Source organism: Nicotiana sylvestris, chromosome 3, assembly GCF_000393655.2.
Source record: "Nicotiana sylvestris chromosome 3, ASM39365v2, whole genome shotgun sequence".
NCBI lineage: Eukaryota > Viridiplantae > Streptophyta > Magnoliopsida > Solanales > Solanaceae > Nicotiana > Nicotiana sylvestris.
In genome coordinates this window covers 176,200,997-176,219,020 of record NC_091059.1, presented here as the reverse complement: position 1 = coordinate 176,219,020, position 18,024 = coordinate 176,200,997, and the positions used below count along the sequence as shown (strand labels likewise).

Genomic DNA, 18,024 nt, shown 5'->3' with positions numbered 1-18,024 from the left:
ACATTTGAAATTCCAATCAAACACAACAATAAATTAAAAAGCTATTGCATTTCCCAGATGACCTTCTCAGCTTGTTCAAAGCTAACAAGAGAAAGGGAGACGCATTTGCCTCACCATGAAATACCGTCCCCCTAAGCAGAGGCATAAGTCCAATTTAAGCTTACCTAGCAGTACTAGGAACCGCAACTCGATGCCCTAATACATCAATAAGCACTTCAATCCCAGCAAGCCTATCAGATTTGTGCCTGAAATGACCAGCTGCAGCAACTTTGTAATGCATCTCTACTATAAACTGCACAGCAATATTCATTATTTAGAAACTGTCCACCAGCAGTTATTAGGTAAGACATATAGTCAAACAAAAAATTCACCAGGGAATTATATATATACAAATCGCGAGCAGTACCGTAAATACTCGATCAGGTCGGAAAATGTTAATCTTGTCAATAAGGCCAAAATTTTGACAAGAGTCATCTCTACAAGAAAGCAGTAAAAGCAAATTTAAAGACGTGCCAACAACAGCATAAAATTACAAAAATGACCGAGAAAAGATACTGCACATCTCCAAGAATCCATCCACAACTGTCATAATTGCACGTGCAATTGTCTCCTTGGAAAATAAAGGAAGAACAGGGTCCACAGCTGTTGAAGCAAGAGAGAAAATAGTATTCACGATTGAAACCTGCATAAACATATGATGGAATTGTTTATAGAAGCCTTGGGAAAGAAGATTGATTTTTCATGTGAAAGAGGAAGACTCCAGTAACATTGAGATAATAAATGAAACATTCAGCCTTATAAAAAAAATTGAAACAATCATATCACATTATAGCATCGTAGATTACTCTCCATAGAAGCCACTGCTATGCAGAGAAACAGATGTTATCCCAAACCTATGTAATTAGATATGAGGTTCATGCGAGCAAATCTCTACACAAGAAGAAAAATTTCAGCAGTTTCCTCGCATAGCACACACTTCATTTCAGATTTAAAAAAAAGGGGCAGCCAGGTGCACTAAGCTCCCGCTATGCGCGGGGTCCAGGGAAGGGTCGGATCACAAGGGTCTATCGTACGCAGTCTTACCCTGCATTTCTACAAGAGGTTGTTTCCACGGCTTAAACTCGTGACCTCCTGGTCACATGCAGCAACTGTACCAATTACGCCAAGGCTCCCCTTCACACATTTCATTTCAGATAAATCATGAAAATGTTATCTCGGATGTGTATAAAAGAGAGTCATACCATGTGCTTCTTTATAAGCTTGTCTCTTTCAGTTTCAGATATTTTAGCAATATCCAGAATTGAACTTTCAAGTACAGCTGATCCCTTCTCCCAACCAGCCTTCTTACTGGAGTGTAACGTAATACAAACAGAGAAAATATCCACAAAGTGATTCTTAATCATTTCAGCAAGAGGCTCACAAGCAACCTGCAAAAGATGAAAATGTAGAAATTTCAGGTACGGAGCAGAACGGTGACTAAAAGCTGAGAATATTCAACAGAGAAAGCATGGAACTTCTGGAGTAAGCACCATAAGAATATTAGAGAAATCATACAAGTATATCGCTAACTTAAAATTGTAACTGAACGAAAAGTGACTAAAGAAACAACAACCTTCGCAAGCCAATTCATGTTGGAAATGTCACCATGCAAGAATAAAGATGGAAGAAGCCAACGGCAGCAGGACTGAATGAAATTGATAGGCTCTACATTGAAGACGAACAGATCCCTTGCCTGGCGTGAAGTATAACTAATGTGTCAGCTACTTGGGTTGCAACAAATTGTTGATAATGAGTCGGATTAGAAAAAAGAAACACACTACCTCGAGAAGAGCAGCTAAATTTACACCAGAAGCAACCCAACTAAAGAGGATTGGCGCCATAAGTTCTTCCATATACTGCAAACAGACAAGATTGTGCCAGAGAAAAATGTTTAAAAAATCAAGCAGGTTGACAATCTCACACTTCTTCATCAGGAATTATAAGGCTAATTGCCTATGCTCTTGAACCAACACAAGGAAATACTAGCAGAGATTTATTTATACCTTTGACCTAGAAGTATACTTTAACTCCCTTGATAGATTATCAAGGACAACAATAACAAGTTTCCTGAAAAGAGGAAAAAATTAAGAATCGAGTGACCTCCCAGAAAAACATGACCAGCTGATGACTTTTGATTACCTTAGACAAGGGTTAATAGCAGCAATAACACATACCATAAAAACAGCCTGCAAAAACAACAAATTGGACAGATATAACCTCATCAAGTCAAAATATTTAATCTTGGGCGAAGAGATATACATGCACTCTCTAATAATTGCAGCAAATTAATATGTTCACTGCAATAAATCCCCTTAAACAAATCAGATGTAAATCATGTTCATCAGGTCAAGTGTCAGCTGGGTAACAACAAAGAAAAATAACTTGGGTTTCAGCACAATGGAAACACATGCTAAATTGGAACAACTTAAAGTTTATCATGACACTCAACTTTTATACAATTGGACCTGATAACCTCTTACCAACAGCAACCAAAGACAAGGAAAAGGCTCAAGCAAATACCCCTCTTTAAATACGGAAAACAAACCTCTTTCAATAATCAACCTAGCAGGCATTTTAGGGCCAGTAAAAATCTCTTTATGGTGCACCTTCCGTTTACATATATGTTAATAATAAATTATATTTTACAGGGTCAAAGACTCATATTTTGTTACCACGTCTTCCTCAGTAAGAGATGTTCAAATTTTTTAGCTAACAACATGAAAATTGCCAAGCAAAACCAGCCTCTATTTTTTTTGTGTGTGTTGGGGTGCGGGGGTGTAATTCAAGTAAAACCTGCCTCGTGAATACCTCCAATTCAATTTTTTCACTGTGCAGCGCAAGATGAGCTAGGGTTACAATTATCGTTTCCAATATGGTATGAGGCTGAGGACCAGCAGCTAAAACCTCCTTCGCCATCACCAGTTTCTCTCTGGAGCAAGTCACAAGCTTTGTGCCAAAATTTGAACTGGAACAGCAAATTTTAGGTGAATAATTGAAATGCTAAACAATTCAAGAACATAAATGCTAACAAAAGAGAGACAAAATATTAACAATTGTGAAAGAGAATGGTCTGAAGAAAAATAAACCTAAAAACTGAAACTGCATAAAAGATGTAATGGATGTTTTCCTGGTAAATGCTCAAAATGCAACTCCAAATTGACCAGCTTATTAGAGGCAAAAGAGGATGAAAGATGCTGATAAGAGAAACTACTAAAAGTAAATTAGAACAATCAAGAATTACCAGCTTGACAATGAAGCAGGAAAGAAGTTGTCCCTCCCCGCCTCCCTAAAACCCTTTTCATTCATTGAAATTTTGCTCATTCCTTCTTCCAAGTTTTCACAAATTTCAGACCTCAATATCTCTTCCACTGCACTTTTTAAAAATATACAATAGTGTGTAAGGGTTTCCAAAAAGGAATTTATAATGGTCTTGGGCCACTCCACATATTGTCTTAAAATTGCCAATTAGATGCTCATATTCTTTTTTTTGATAAGGTAAATTGTATTAATCAAAACGGAAAGAACTCCCGTATACAGGAAGTATACCAAAAAGTAGAGAATTTACATCAGAATATATTCTCTACAAAAGATGCCCAATCTTCTATACAAGTAGGGGCTATATGAGTGCACCAAAAAGCGATCAAAGATAAAAGACTATTCTTAAGATGTGAAAAATGAGACTCAATCCCCTCAAAAGCTCTCCTATTTCTCTCCCCCCAAACTATCCACATGAGAGCTAACGGGGCGAACTTCCACGCCTTTTGCTTTCTTCTTCTACGGAAACCGGCTCAGCTATATAACATTTCTTTTACAGTGCTTGGCATCACCCATTGAACACCAAAAAGACTCAGGATTGCCCTACACAAAGCCGAGGACACAGGGCAATGCAACAAAAGATGATCAACCTCTTCCTCTGAGCTTAATTCCTGTCTTTCGCACATTTTCAGCAGTCAAAATCACTTGCCTCGCCGCTAGCCATGCAAAAAAGCACACCTTCGTGAGCGCCTTAGGAATCCAGATCGAGGAGTATGGAAAAGTGGCCTCCTCTCTCACCAACATAGTCTGGTAAAACGACTTTACAGTAAACAAACAATCGCCACGCAAACCCCATCTCCAAGAATCACAAGATGGTTGGGGCCTGTCTTGCCCATATAGCAGTGTCAACAAAGCTTGGAGCTTCGCAATCTCCCAATCTTGCATGTTCCTTCTAAATGAGAGGTCCCATACTACCCCCCCCCCCTTCATGCTCCTTACGAATCTGTTGGACCATCAATTCCTTCTAGTTTGAAACTCTGAAGACGTGGGGGAAGGAGACCCTCAGAGTATCCTCTCCACACCATTTATGATTCCAAAAGCTGATTCTCCTTCCATCTCCCACCCTGTAAGTGATGTTGCCACTGAAGGCTTCCCAATTCTTCATGATGCTCCTCCATATGCCACACCCGAAAGGTGTTGTGGTTGCCTTGGTCCTCCAACCCCCTCCCGTGGAATCGTACTTTTTTGCGATGACCTCCCTCCAAAGAGGATGCTCTTCTACCCCAAATCTCCACAGCCACTTCCCCAACAAAGCTCTGTTGAATACCCTAAGATCTTTTACACCAAGTCCACCCCACTTTTTTGGGGAAGTGACTGTCTGCCAATTCACCAGATGAAACTTTCTAGTTCCATCCGCCGCATCCCAAAGAAAATTCCTTTGAAGTCGCTCCAATTTTTATGTGATGCTCACGGGAGCTTGCAACAAGGACTAGTAATAGGTAGGCATACTCGATAAAGTGCTTTTAATAAGCACTTCCTTACCGCCTTTTGACAAATACTGTTTCTGCCAGCCTGCTAATCTTTTTTCAACCCTTTCGATCACTGGATTCCAAACCGTAGTATCCTTATGCGAAGCGCCAAACGGGAGACCCAGGTAAGTAGTGGGAAGGGAGCCCACCTTATATCTGAGAACATAAGACAAAGCATCAATGTTAGCAACCTCACCCACCGGAAAAATCTCACACTTGGTGAGGTTGATTTTGAGTCATGATACTATCTGAAACTACTGCAAGGCCTGCTTCAGGTAGGTCAACTGATCCATATCGGCATCACAGAAAACCAGGGTGTCATCCGCAAGAGCAAATGAGAGACTCTTCGGGCACTGAGCACCCCGATCGGAGCTGAGAATCCTCGCAAGAAACCACTGCCCACAGCACGATCCATCATTTTACTCAGAGCATCCATCCCTAGAATGAATAGAGCATGGGGGATAGGGGGGTCACCTTGCCTGAGACCCCTGGAGCTGCCAAAGAAACCATCTTGAGGAAATGAAAAACTTGATCCATCCCCTACATCTTGCCCCAAACCCCATCCGCATCATAATGAAATCCAGGAACTCTTAATTGACATGATCGAAAGCCTTCTCAAGGTCCAACTTGCATAGTAAGCCGGGTTCTCTATTTTTCCTTCTGGAGTCTACAAGTTCATTTACCACCAAAGCAGCATTCAAGATCTGCCTACCTTCCACAAACGCATTCTAGAAGGACCAAACAAACACGTCAAGAACCTTCTTGAGTCTGTTGGAAAGCACTTTAGAAATAATCTTGTAAATGCTCCCCACGAGACTAATAGGCCTGTAGTCTCTGATACAAGATGCACTTTCTTTCTTAGGCACAATAGTAATAAAAGAAGCATTGATACTTCTCTCGAAAACACCATTCACATGGAAGTATTCAATGGCTTCAATCAACTCCCCATTGATGGAGTCCCAACAGAGCTAGAAGAAGGCCATGGAGAAACCATCAGGCCCGGGGGCCTTATCACCAGCACAACTCGACACAGCCTCGTGCACCTCCTCCTCCTCGAAAGCCCTTTCTAGCCACTCATTGTCTCCCTCCCCTATGTGGTTGAACTCTATTCCTCCCAAAGTTGGCCTCCAACTAACTTCCTCTTTGTATAAGTTCTCATAAAACCCCACTATCGCCTCTTTTACCCCCTCCTCTCCCTCAATCCTCACCCTATCCACAACTAAGGACTCTATGAAGTTTCTCCTTCGATTTGCAACCGCCACCCTATGGAAAAACTTGGTATTCGAATCCCCCTCCTTTAACCATAGCGCCCTCGATTTTTGCTGCCAACTAGTCTCCTGGACTATTGCTAACTCGACAATTTCCCTCTTAACCTCCCCCAATCTCTCTTTCTCAGATTCATCTGACTCCCTCGTCCCTTCCCCTCTCTCTAATTCCCCCAATTCATGCATAAGCTCCCTCATTTTTACCTCTACCCTCCCAAAAACCTCCTTATTCCACCTAATAATATCTACCTTGAGCAATTTAAGTTTCTTCGAAAAACGAAATGAAGGTGTCCCTGACACCCCGTAGATCGTCCACCATTCTTTCACCTTGTCACCAAATCTTGGCACTTTCAACCACATGTTCTCGAATCGGAAGGGAGCACGCACCCCCTCCCTCTGCATCCATCTAGCAAGATAGGCAAATGATCTGAAGTCAGCCTAGGTAAAGGAATCTGCAGCACATTCGGCACCAGCTCATCCCAGGAGGGCGATATCAGATAATCGAGTCTAGACCTTGAGTTAGAATCCTCCGCCCTTGCCCAAGTAAATCATTCCCCTGACAGAGGAAGATCAATGAGAAAGTGATCATTGATGAAGTCAGAAAACTCCTCCATAGCCCTCGAAATCAGACTACACCCTAATCTCTCCTCCGAGAATCTAATAGTATTAAAGTCACCCCTTAGAACCCATGGAATATCCCATTCCCCCATCACATTTGCCAGTTCCTCCCAGAAAAATACCTTGGACCCTTCTCCTACCGGTCCGTACACTCCCCCAAATCCCCACTCCACCCCACTCACTCTATCTTTGACAAGTGCTGCTAAAGAGAAAACTCCCTTCTTAATCTCCTTTATCTCCAAGCTTTTATTGTCCCACATTAAAAGAATGCCTCCGGCACTTTCCACTGCTGGGACCCAGTCATATTTTACCCAACTACCTCCCCAAACACTCACAATCACATCCGACAAAACTTCCATTTTTGTCTCCCGAAAACAAACTAGGTTAGCACCCCACTCTCTAACTCCCACTTTGATGATGGCCCTTTTGTTTGGATCATTCATCCCCTCACATTCCATGAAAGAATCTTAACTTCCATAAGTACCAATATCCCCCTTTTCCCCATCCCCCTTAGCCGAGCTCCATTCCTCCCTGTCACACACCCGGCCCCTTCTCTGGTACACCACTACATCCCCTAAATTATTTTGCTTAACGCCTTGACCCAACTCCCTCCTTGCACCATCATAAATAGATTGTTGCTCAATCTCCCTCAGTTCTAACACCCTATCTTCCTTCCCTTCAAAAGAAACACCTAGAAACTTCCCAAAGTTTAATAGTTTATCCTCCATCCAAAAAGACATATCCCCTCCTCCAATTCGTGACGAAATTGAACGTGCGTCTTTTTCATGAAACCTTTGGCGGCATATTAACTAGAAATATTGGTCCGACAGTAACATCAATTGGGGCATGCTCAACAATCTCCCCAGAACAGTGTTTTTGAAAGCGCGAAGTGCAAAAAAGCGACAGGGGCTCGCCTCGCTTCAAAAGCGAAGCGCACGCTTCATTAAAGTGAAGCGCAATTCTTAAAATACATATAATATATATAATAATATATATAATAATTAATTTATAAACTGAAATACATATTAAAAAATCAAACAAACTAAAATATAACATACATATATATATATATATAAAATTAATTTTCTAAACTGAAATACATTTTACAATTAATCAAACTAAAAGTATAACATATATATAATAATTAATTTATAAACTGAAATACACATTAAAAAAATCAAATATATATATATATAATAATTAATTTTCTAAACTGAAATACATATAAAATTAATCAAATAAACTAAAAAATATAACACATATATATAATAAGTAATTTTATAAACTAAAATAAATATTAAAATTAAGAAGAATAAAGGGGGGGAGAAAACAGCACCTGCCCTAGCTGTGCAGACGCTGGACGAGAAAAAGTGAAAAAGAGAAGAGAAGAAGAAGAAGGAAGAAAGAAGGAAAAAGAAAGAAAAAAAAAGGAGAATTTGGACAAGAAGAAGAAAGAAAAAAAATAAGGAGGAGAAGAATTTACCTGGACCGGAGAAATGGCAGAAACCCTAGTTTTGCGATGAAGAAGAGAGAAGGCGTCTGTTTACACTCTGTTTTGTCGAGGATCTATAATAGTGAGCTTAGGGGTCTGTTTTGTATAATTTACAAACAGGCCCAATCTTTTTTCTTTTTAAAAAGGGCCCAGCTGCAATTTTTTTTAACAGAAACGATCGCTTCACTCACCTCGTCGCCTTGTCGCTTTTTTTTACTGAAGCGTGCGCTTCACACGATCGCGTCGCCTCAGGCAGTAAAAAGCGATGCCATGTCGCTTCGCGCTTAAAGTGACGAAGCGATCGCTTTTCCAAACACTGCCCCAGAAGATGAAGAAGAAGCTTGAAGAGTAACCTCAGCACAACTAAGCCCAAGAGTAGATGAGGGGGCGATGGAGCTGGGTCCATCAGAGGTGGGAGGCCGTGGAATAACAGCACCACCTTTAGCCGGTGCAGCCCCTGAAGCAGCAGCCATCGAAGAGGGGCGCTGGTCACTAGAACTCGGTGAAGAAATGCCACTCTGCGAAGCACCGTTGGCAGAAGGAGGAACAATTGTTCCCATATGCTTAGGAGCCTTATCAGACGCAGCTGAAATAATCTGGGCCACTTTGGATCAATTCTAATAGAATTGGGAAAAGTTGTTGGGCCCATGTGAGGAGACTCAGGCCTATGCTTGCTGAAAACTTGCCCGGCCCTATGATAATTAGAAGAGGACCGGCCCATTCTGCCTTTCCAGCCCGCATCACTAACTCATTCACGTCTTCTCCTGTTGAAATTGTCTTCTTCTCCCAAATTTCAACCTCCCGTCTTCTTGATCTAACATCTGATTCCGGCTTAGACCACTTATCTGGTGTGCCCTCCCCTCCCCTCAGAGACTGATTTCCCCTCATCTACCTTCTATTTGACCTTCCCTTTTCTTCCACCACTATCACAGGCATAAAGATAGGGCGAAATTCAGGGCTCTACCAAACTTTATAACTCAAGTAGTCATCTTCCACCACAGTGGAGACAGGGATTTTGCCCCCTTTCCTCACCACAATCCTTACTCACGAGAGATCGTGTAAGCTGCAATTGACATCAATAACACCCCCACAAATTTCCCCAATTTTCTTGAATAGGTCAAGACACTAAAGATGCACCGGGAGACCCACCATGTTGACCACCAATGATTCGCCGGTGAAACAAGGGTCGAGACACCAATCGTGCTCCACCCATCTGTCTAGCTTTAAAAAGTTCCAATCAAACCACCTGTTTCCTTTGACAAGAATTTCTGAAGCTTGAGACTTGTCAACAAAACGAAAGATATATTGTGTGTCCCCCAATTGCGATATTTTTAGCCCGTCCTTGACGTTCCATGCCTCTGATGCCCAGTTCCTAACAGCCTCTAGAGAACCAACCCATTTGGAGAAAGACCCAATCAGACAAGATTCCAAGAAACCCTTGTGCCTGAGAGTGTGCTCCTCAGACAACGAGAAGTGCGGCTCCTGCCCTTCGTCGAGCTTGCGGTGGCATCTGCCCCTTAGTTCTAGGGCTGGCCAAGAGGCAGCTTTGATGAAGGACATGTTTTCCAATTTTTTAGATTCTAGAGAGAAATAGGAGCTTCTCTCTGAATAGTCCATCGTAGCTAAATGCAGGTACCCCAAGAGCTTCGCTAGGAGGCTTAATGAAGAAGAGGGAGTGAAATCTGGCCTAAAAAATCCTTCCCCGTCGCCGGAAAATAGTAAAAGTGGTTGGAATATGGAGGTAGTTTGATGGATGGGGTCGGAACAGCCTCGCGAAGAGGCTGTGTGAAGGAAAAAAATTAAAATCTGGCCTGGGTGAGTGTCACGCGCCGGTGCGTGGTGGTGGGGTCGCCAGAGCTCTGCCGCGCGTGGAGGTTCGTATGTTGGATCTGTTTTCAGGGGTTGTGTCGCAGCAGGGTTGACTCTCGGATGGTGGTGGTGAAATCCTAGAATTCATGGTTCTCAAGCGCCTCGGGGAACGTGCCTGAGAGCATTTTTCTTTATTCTTTTACATGGTATCAGAGCCTAGCTTTTGTAAGCCAATTTTTCCACTAGTAAGGTCATTATCACAACTATTCTCTCTAAGCATATCTATCAACTCAAACCATTAAATCATTAACTTTGCTTCAAGCCCACTTCTAAGCGTACTATCTCGAGTCCAAACCCCTGCTTTAGCTTCTTGAGTTGCTCTCTACACCAGCCCCACTCTTATGCCTATTGAGCTCTCTTAAAATTTGAACTCATTAACCACAAAAGAACTAGGAAAAAAATCATTCCACATGTAAACCCTACAACTGATTACACGTCGGATGGTGTTAGGCATATATAACATCTCGAATTACTAGTGTAAGAAATTTCCAAGTGACATTATAAGGTCTTGGGCTACCCCACTTATTACATTACAATTTTTGGGTTGGATCTAAGATCCTTTCACAAACACTTCCAATTGAAAGAAAAAGTGCAAATTCAACTTCTAAACATGCATATTCCGTGTTTTTTATTGGGACAAAGTGATAAGATTTAATTGCACACATATGCAGAAACACTCGTATACAAGTAGTATACCAAAAAGAAAACCCACAAACATATGGTTTCCTACGAACAACATCCAATCTACAATACATAAAGGACCATCATGGACGCACCAACAAGAAATAAGGGATAAGAGGCTATTCTTCAATTGTGCCAAATCACCCTCTATTGAGTGTTGAGCAGTGAGTAATGATATCCAGTGATATATCCTTCCCCTCCTAGGCCCCCAAAAGCTACCTTAAAGTAAAATTAAGCATAGAAAGCCTTATTGGATCCACTTTGCAGATGGAAATGGCAGTGAAACCTTGCCTAGGAGATAAAGACAATATGACAAATGCTAATAAATGATAACCCATAATTCCTGATAAGTGAAAGATAAACAAACATTAAATAGTTCTTCCTCCACTCAGTCATGTCTCCTTGATTCAAAATAAGCAAGGACTTCAACCCAAATTTTATTTGAATCTCCTTTTCTAATTCCATAGACCCATTTAGGCATTACAAAATTAATTGAAAAGAATTTATCAAATCAGGGGAAAAGGAAAATTACTATTTCAACAAACAAAAGATGAATAACAGTAGATTTAGCAAATCATTGTAAAGCTTTCAATCTGCACATATTTTCTTCAACTGTAAGCAGATGTGCTTGCTTCAAAAAAAAAATGGTAGGGCTCTTTAAAGGGGTAGATGCAATAGTTTGTAGATTCTCCAGGCAAAGATTACAATCAATATCTTATTTCTATTGAACAGCATAAAATAAATTGGGGTTCATGCTTTAGTCCAACCAAAGTTACATGCCCAAGTACTTAATTTTAAGTAGGGAAGACTTACAACATGCGCTAAGTTAGAAAACCTACCCATGCAAATTCACAGTAATTTGTCTTATTAAACTTTTGAGTGACCTTTTTTATGAACATTGTCTTCAATCAACTTTTGAGTAACTTTCAAACAACTCCATGCAAAAATATAATTGATTGTGTGATAACCATGCTCACTTGAGATTTATTAGGATAAGTTATGTCTGGCCAATCAGTTAGTTTGACAGACTAAAAAGGTAAATATGCAACAAAAAGCAAAAGAAAACCAAGCATCGTACCATATGTCCTGGAATAGTTCAAAATGACCATCCCAAGTTTGGAAAAGCACACCAACTCGTTGAGCAAAGCATAACCTAACTCGATAATCAGCATCCCGAAGCATCAACAACAGCTTTTCAATCATAGACTGCTCAAATTTGAAGCAGGTATCATGAAAGAGAATATGTTTTTGTAGATCAAAAATTAAACTGAAACTAGACAAAAAGGAAAAGTGATCTCGTTCCAATCTTTCTTTATAAAGATTTTAGAAGGTGATACCTGACCAATTTGAGGATCCACTAAAATGAAATTGCAAATGCAATCAATAAGCTTGGTCCGGCCAACCCAATCAAAGAGGTCGCTGTCTGCAATTTTGTTCACCAGGTCTCCAAGAGAAATCAAGCCCTATAATTCCATTTCACAGGACATGCAATTTGAGAAAGTTTTGTTAATAACCAGAAAAGAGATTCTATTGTTCAAGAAAGTAGATAAGTACAACAGAAAGGAAAACAGCTTTCCTCCCGATTGAAAGAAAAAAAATACTAAAATGTTATGTGAATAAGGCATTAAGCTGCATCACAGATCTAGCAGTTTGGACTGTAAAGGAGCATATATTTCAGAAGAAGAACGAAAAAAGAGGCATTAAATTAACCAGCACCTTTGTAGGAGGAAGTTCTGGCAGGTTATCTTTGATAGATATTCTTCCATTTCATGTCAATCAATGTTTAAATTGCCTTGGCTGAAACCATGAGACCGGTATCCTTCAGCTTTTTCTTTTACCGGTAAATCTCATATGTGGGATTTTCTTTTCTTCTACTTTTAAGGCAAGAAATTCCAATTTTAAATATAAATAGCAGTAAGAATTCTGACACTTCAGAATCCTTGTTGTAACCTATTGTAAGTTTGACTATTCGCTAAAGAGGTCCAAACTTGTTGACCCTGCAGCAATTAAGTATCTTCCTATCCAAGACATCCGGATTGTCTGTATCATTTCATCCAATCGAATTTTACTTGATACGAAGTACACGATGATCAAGAATGGAATTTTGCGTACTATACAATCTGAAAAGACCTTAAAATGGTAAAAGCAAACATGCAGAGAAGCATTACCAGTGTACACTGCAGGAAAGAGCTCTAAGGAGCACGTTATATAGGAACTTTCTTTTGAATACATAACTTGGTTTAACTAGAACTACATTTAGCACCGTGTAATATGCAGGAAAATCTAAGATACACCTATTATACCTCTTCAGATAATTTTTCCCGACTCTTTTTGAACTTTGCAACATCTTCACAGGATAAAAGACTCTCCAACAAACTGCAGATGGCAGCTAGCACATTCAGAGACTGGACCTTGAGATTTGCCTGAATGTCTAGGAAATCATTTAAGGAAGTAACCTGTAAAGAAAAGAAGAACTAAGTAATTATCAGAGTTTTCAAAAGCATAAATAACATGCAATAACTAAGACAAATAAACATCAAAGAGCCGCATTACCAAATTTAAGAACTTTCTGCTGGAAGACCAATGAGGATGTTGACAAAGGCCGTGTATAATTACTTCCAGGACCTAATTAAAAATCAAAAGCTCACAAAAAACTCAACAAAATGCGATATCATCAAGAAACAATTCCAGAACAAAAAATTCCAATAGGATTACCCTTGGATCACTTTCTTTCTCCATGAGCTCAAAGATGACATCCCATGTATGAAATGGTAAAGCTGAAAAGAACTTTGTGATGATCGATACGACTTCCATTCTCTGATTTACAGACGAAGCCAATATTTCAGCAGTAGCTTTTCCCCCAATTTTTACAGCATCAGTATCTTTGGAACTAATGTTCACATCCAACTCCATGTCCATGATCATACTAGTACGGCTATTTACTGGATGAGAATCGTGACTAGAAACAGATGCAGAAGAGTCAAGGTCGCCCCTCTTTGAATGAAAATTACTTCCACTACTTGAGGATCCTTCATACAGTTTAGCAAGAACCTTCAGAATCCTCTCCACAGATTGAATTACTGCAGCTAGTACATCTATGTTGTCGTCGTTTTGCATCTCATTAAACAATGGGGAGCATAGAAAGCTTTCAAAGGACACACCAATGGTCCCAATTGTGTCAAATATTGACCTTGAACCCGACAAACCACAAACGAGGTCGTCATAACTTTTCTCTAAGATAGAAGCAGCTCGATCCAACAACTTCGACACATATTGACTCAGAGTGGCAAGGCAAGGCATAATTTCTTCTCCTAGCCTAAGAGTGAACAGCACATGAAGCCAACACAAATAGAAAGACTAATGAAGGCATTCCATTGCAAGCAAGAGATGAAACTTAAAAGCAGAGGGAAAGATAATGCCAATAATCAGTTCCCTACCGATGATATACCAGTATGGAAATCAAAGACAATCACTAAGACTAAGACTATTAACATCATTATCAGAGACAATCACTAAGACTAAGACTGAATCATGCAAACATTAAATCAAAAAGGACAGACCTTGTACTATATGAACAATACATGAAGTTTGATAAAATAGCACAGAGGAAGATGACATCAGATAGAAGCATCTTTTCATGTTCTTCATCTTTTATAATTTCAAGAATGTGATTTTCGACTTCGTGACAAAGTGGATCTCTGATCTGCCGGGGAAGACGTATGCTTTGGCAACCAGGTGACTGAACGTCCTGAAACCAGTTAAAAGACTGTAGAAATGAAGTACTTTGACCACAAAGAGATGAAAACACAATAAAAGAGTGTAGCACCTCCAGATCAGATTCATGTCCAATTCTTGCAAGAACTTCAACGGAGCATTCAAAAAATTCATGCTCACTTTCATGTGTATGATCTTCGACCTACAACAATGGGCATTTCAGCATCTTAGTCAACTTAACAGTATTCATGAGAGAGAGAATAGGTATAAGCATAAACTTATGCAAAAACAACAATATATACCTTCACATCATTCAGAATTTCAGGAACATAGTGTGACGGGGAAAGTCCTTTATCAAGCAATGGTGTACCACCAGTACAGAGAGCATAAACAGCTGTAGGCAATATAGCAACCAGCTGTTTATTCAACATTGAACAGTCCTACATGTGAAAGCAGTCAAGCACCACCATTAACCAAAACACCTTGTGCTTTTGCAGAGAACATGCAACATCATTGTGCCATAATGTCTTACACTTTGAAGCAATATCTTGATGCCCCTTTGATTTTCAAAGAGTGGATTGACTTCAGATTGGAAGGAGAGGATCCTAGAATTTCAGGTGCACTTGATTTTAAGGAAGCATATTACCATGTTAACTGGGGTTTGTTAACATTATGAGAATCCTGGAGTTTATTATGAGAAAGAAGGATTTTGCCGCCCAAGTGGAGAGCATGATCAACTTTTTCATGTTTCAGTCAGGTTCTAGGGGCTGATAAATGGCTCACTAGAGGATGGGAAATAGAGACATCAAAGAGGGACCCTGATTTGGCTTCAAGAAGTCAGACAGCAGAAGATTATCTCAAACGCAGTAGAGGGAGAAGTGCCATTATATCTCAACCTTGTCCAGATTGCTCGAAGCAAGGTGGGTTCTCTTCCCTCCACTTATTTCGGAACTGCCGTTGGAACCAGTTATAAAGAAAGGACAGCATGGAGCCCAGTGCTCCAGATATAAAGATTAGCAAGTCAGCAACAAAATTCTCTTGCATAGGAGGAAACTGCCCTAATCAAAAGCAGATTCTCTAGTTCCCTACTTATTTACCTATCTGCTCAACTTCCCAGCTAATGTGGCAGATATAAACGAACGTTTCCAGGGAAATTCTCCATTAGATGAAGTGAACAAAATATCATCCCATGCAGCAAAGGTTACCTCTTACAATAAGGGTGGTCGTCTGCGGGTGAAAAATATGACTGATTAATTGAGATTTCATGGGAGGGAAGGTCTGGGTGGAGGAAGAGATGTCATAGAGGAGATCAGTGGCTGAAAGATCATGTTAGGAGTGGATTGTGAAGAATTCAACCTCACTGCCAACCATTGTGGAACCCAAAAGGGGAAGTAGGATTACATTCTAAGAACAATCTGAACCATGAGATCGCCTTTGGAAAAAGAGAAATTCAGCAGCCTTTTTCATCTCGCAAAATCAGGGTAGCTGGGTAGGGAATACATCAAAGAGGGAAGGAGGTATAGTGATTTTGGATGGAAGCATCGGTAGGCTTTCCATGGTTAGGAGAAAAAGGAGCTACTCATTTGACTTCATCTATGTTATGGGAAAGAGAGCAACTCCAGGATATGGAAGGAGCACTAGAGGGGTTTTGCTTCAGTATGAAGTCAAAACTACTAAATAGGGAGAAAAGATTTACCCTTCCCAAACAGTGGAATAGGAGGGCTCCAAGAAAAATTGGGAGAACAGCCAACGTAACAGCTGGAACATCTAAGGAAGCAAAGGACAAGACCATGTAAATACCACTAATGAGGTACCGTGGAAAAGCACCCAACATGGGTGTTTTTTTTAATAAGGTAAAGGTTTATTAATCAAGTATCAAGACGGGACAAGAAAGCTACCAAAGACTGCTGGGAATAACCATACAGTCAATTACAGCATTTCCCTAGTAACTCCAAGAAGTCAATATAATGATCACTACTATCAATCAGACTACTCTTACACCAAATAAACAGATTATGCAAACACTTGCTTCTAACTCTAACAATATGATCTCGCTGTCCATCAAAGCAAGCTCTATTCCTCACTAGCCAAATAGTCCAGAATATACACAAACGTGTGTTAGCCATTAACTTGATTAAGAAACCACGTAAATGGGTGTTACAAACGTAAAGAAGCAGGGGAAGTTGTGTAGATCAAACTACTCTTTCACTCCATAGTCATCACAACATGTGGAGTTAGATCCAGATATTTTTTCTTATCCAGAAATTATTCGCTGTGTAATTCCAAATACAGGGCTTTACTTAAATGTCAGAAACTCAAATAGTAAACAACAAGAAGAAATAGAGCATTGGAAGTGACTCCTCTAGCAGCAATCTGGACTAGAGTGAGAAAAAGGAATAATCAAGCTTTTAATGCGAAGACCTTGTTTCAAATAAAGATGGAGGTCTTATTTTTTTATTTTTTTTTTGGCATAGTTTTGGTGCAAACATGATTAACCCAAACATGTAAGATTGGAATGCTTATGTAGAAAAGAATTCTTTCATACAGCTTTCTTATATGGGTTTTTGGTATCGATAAATTGTGCACTACTAAAATAATTGGGGCAAAAATAAAGACAAAAAGGTCAGATGCTATAACCTTTGCACAAATACAGGCTTTTTTTTATAATAGGTAACATATGTATTTTTTTTATGTAAACAAGCAAAAAGATAATGCTGGTGAAATGTACATCCAAAAATGTAAGAGCTCTACAATGTGTATAAAGAGCTGAGTAAATCAATCATGGAGTCCAGCTCTAACACATTTACTGTGCCTATGTAGGCTTTCAAAAGACTAAATATTAGATGCTCCGAAAATGGGGGAAAGAATAAGCGTACCAGGAACAACATCAAATGAGTAGGAGAATCATGAAATACATTCTTGCACCTTTCATGTTCTTCACATTTTCAGTCACCATCGTTGGCCAAAATCAGTTAAAAGATAAATGCAGTTATGTGGGTGCTTTAAAGGAAAGGAACAGGCGCGCGTCCAAACGGGTGAATATGATCTTGCACAGATTAGGACATCTCTTTTGTTTTTCATTAAGTTTTGGTGCATCCAAAAGATCCCTATTTATATAGACAATTGGTTGTCTTTTGGTAGAGATTGGAGAACAATATTTTTATGTAGGTTCCTTATCTTTGGTATACAACTTGTATACGATGTTTCATTACCCTAAAACATCAACAAAATACTACTTTATCCACAAAAAAGGGATAATAACATAAGTTAGATAGATAGTAGTTATGTAAATAAGTATAGTCCCACATGGAATAGGAGAAGAGTAGGCTCGGAATCACTGGGCGATCACACTGTCCTGAAGAAAGTTTTTCAAAAAATGGCCAGAAAAGGCTCCACCCGCCAGCGCGTGGAGTAGATCTCGCTGGAAAATTTGTCCTCTGATCGGTGTGTGAGAGCGCGTGAGGAGTTGGTTGCCGGAGGTTATTATTGGGGTTTGGTCTGGGAAGCTGGGGCCTGTGGTGGTATTGGTTTTCGCACAACACCAACAGAGACTGATCTGATG

General features: G+C 40.0%; 1 protein-coding gene across 6 annotated transcripts in view; it reads right to left on the bottom strand.

Moving 5' to 3' along the window:
• The window catches only part of LOC104223562 (serine/threonine-protein kinase ATM), a 93,925-nt gene that overhangs the window by 56,594 nt on the left and 19,307 nt on the right, over positions 1–18,024 (bottom strand). For 5 of the 6 annotated variants that reach the window (XM_070171217.1, XM_070171215.1, XM_070171218.1 and 2 more), the window contains 17 exons: positions 14,765–14,902; positions 14,575–14,664; positions 14,309–14,496; positions 13,464–14,064; positions 13,302–13,373; positions 13,052–13,204; positions 12,086–12,211; positions 11,827–11,954; positions 2,848–3,004; positions 2,179–2,225; positions 2,043–2,106; positions 1,821–1,895; positions 1,613–1,732; positions 1,242–1,427; positions 561–682; positions 407–476; positions 165–292 (listed from right to left, as the gene is read on the bottom strand). In XM_070171217.1, coding sequence (XP_070027318.1) covers positions 165–292; positions 407–476; positions 561–682; positions 1,242–1,427; positions 1,613–1,732; positions 1,821–1,895; positions 2,043–2,106; positions 2,179–2,225; positions 2,848–3,004; positions 11,827–11,954; positions 12,086–12,211; positions 13,052–13,204; positions 13,302–13,373; positions 13,464–14,064; positions 14,309–14,496; positions 14,575–14,664; positions 14,765–14,902 — 2,465 coding nt within the window. Of the gene's footprint in view, positions 1–164; positions 293–406; positions 477–560; positions 683–1,241; positions 1,428–1,612; positions 1,733–1,820; positions 1,896–2,042; positions 2,107–2,178; positions 2,226–2,847; positions 3,005–11,826; positions 11,955–12,085; positions 12,212–13,051; positions 13,205–13,301; positions 13,374–13,463; positions 14,065–14,308; positions 14,497–14,574; positions 14,665–14,764; positions 14,903–14,994; positions 17,161–18,024 lie in introns of those variants that run through there. The other variant, XM_070171220.1, reaches the window with a different exon arrangement.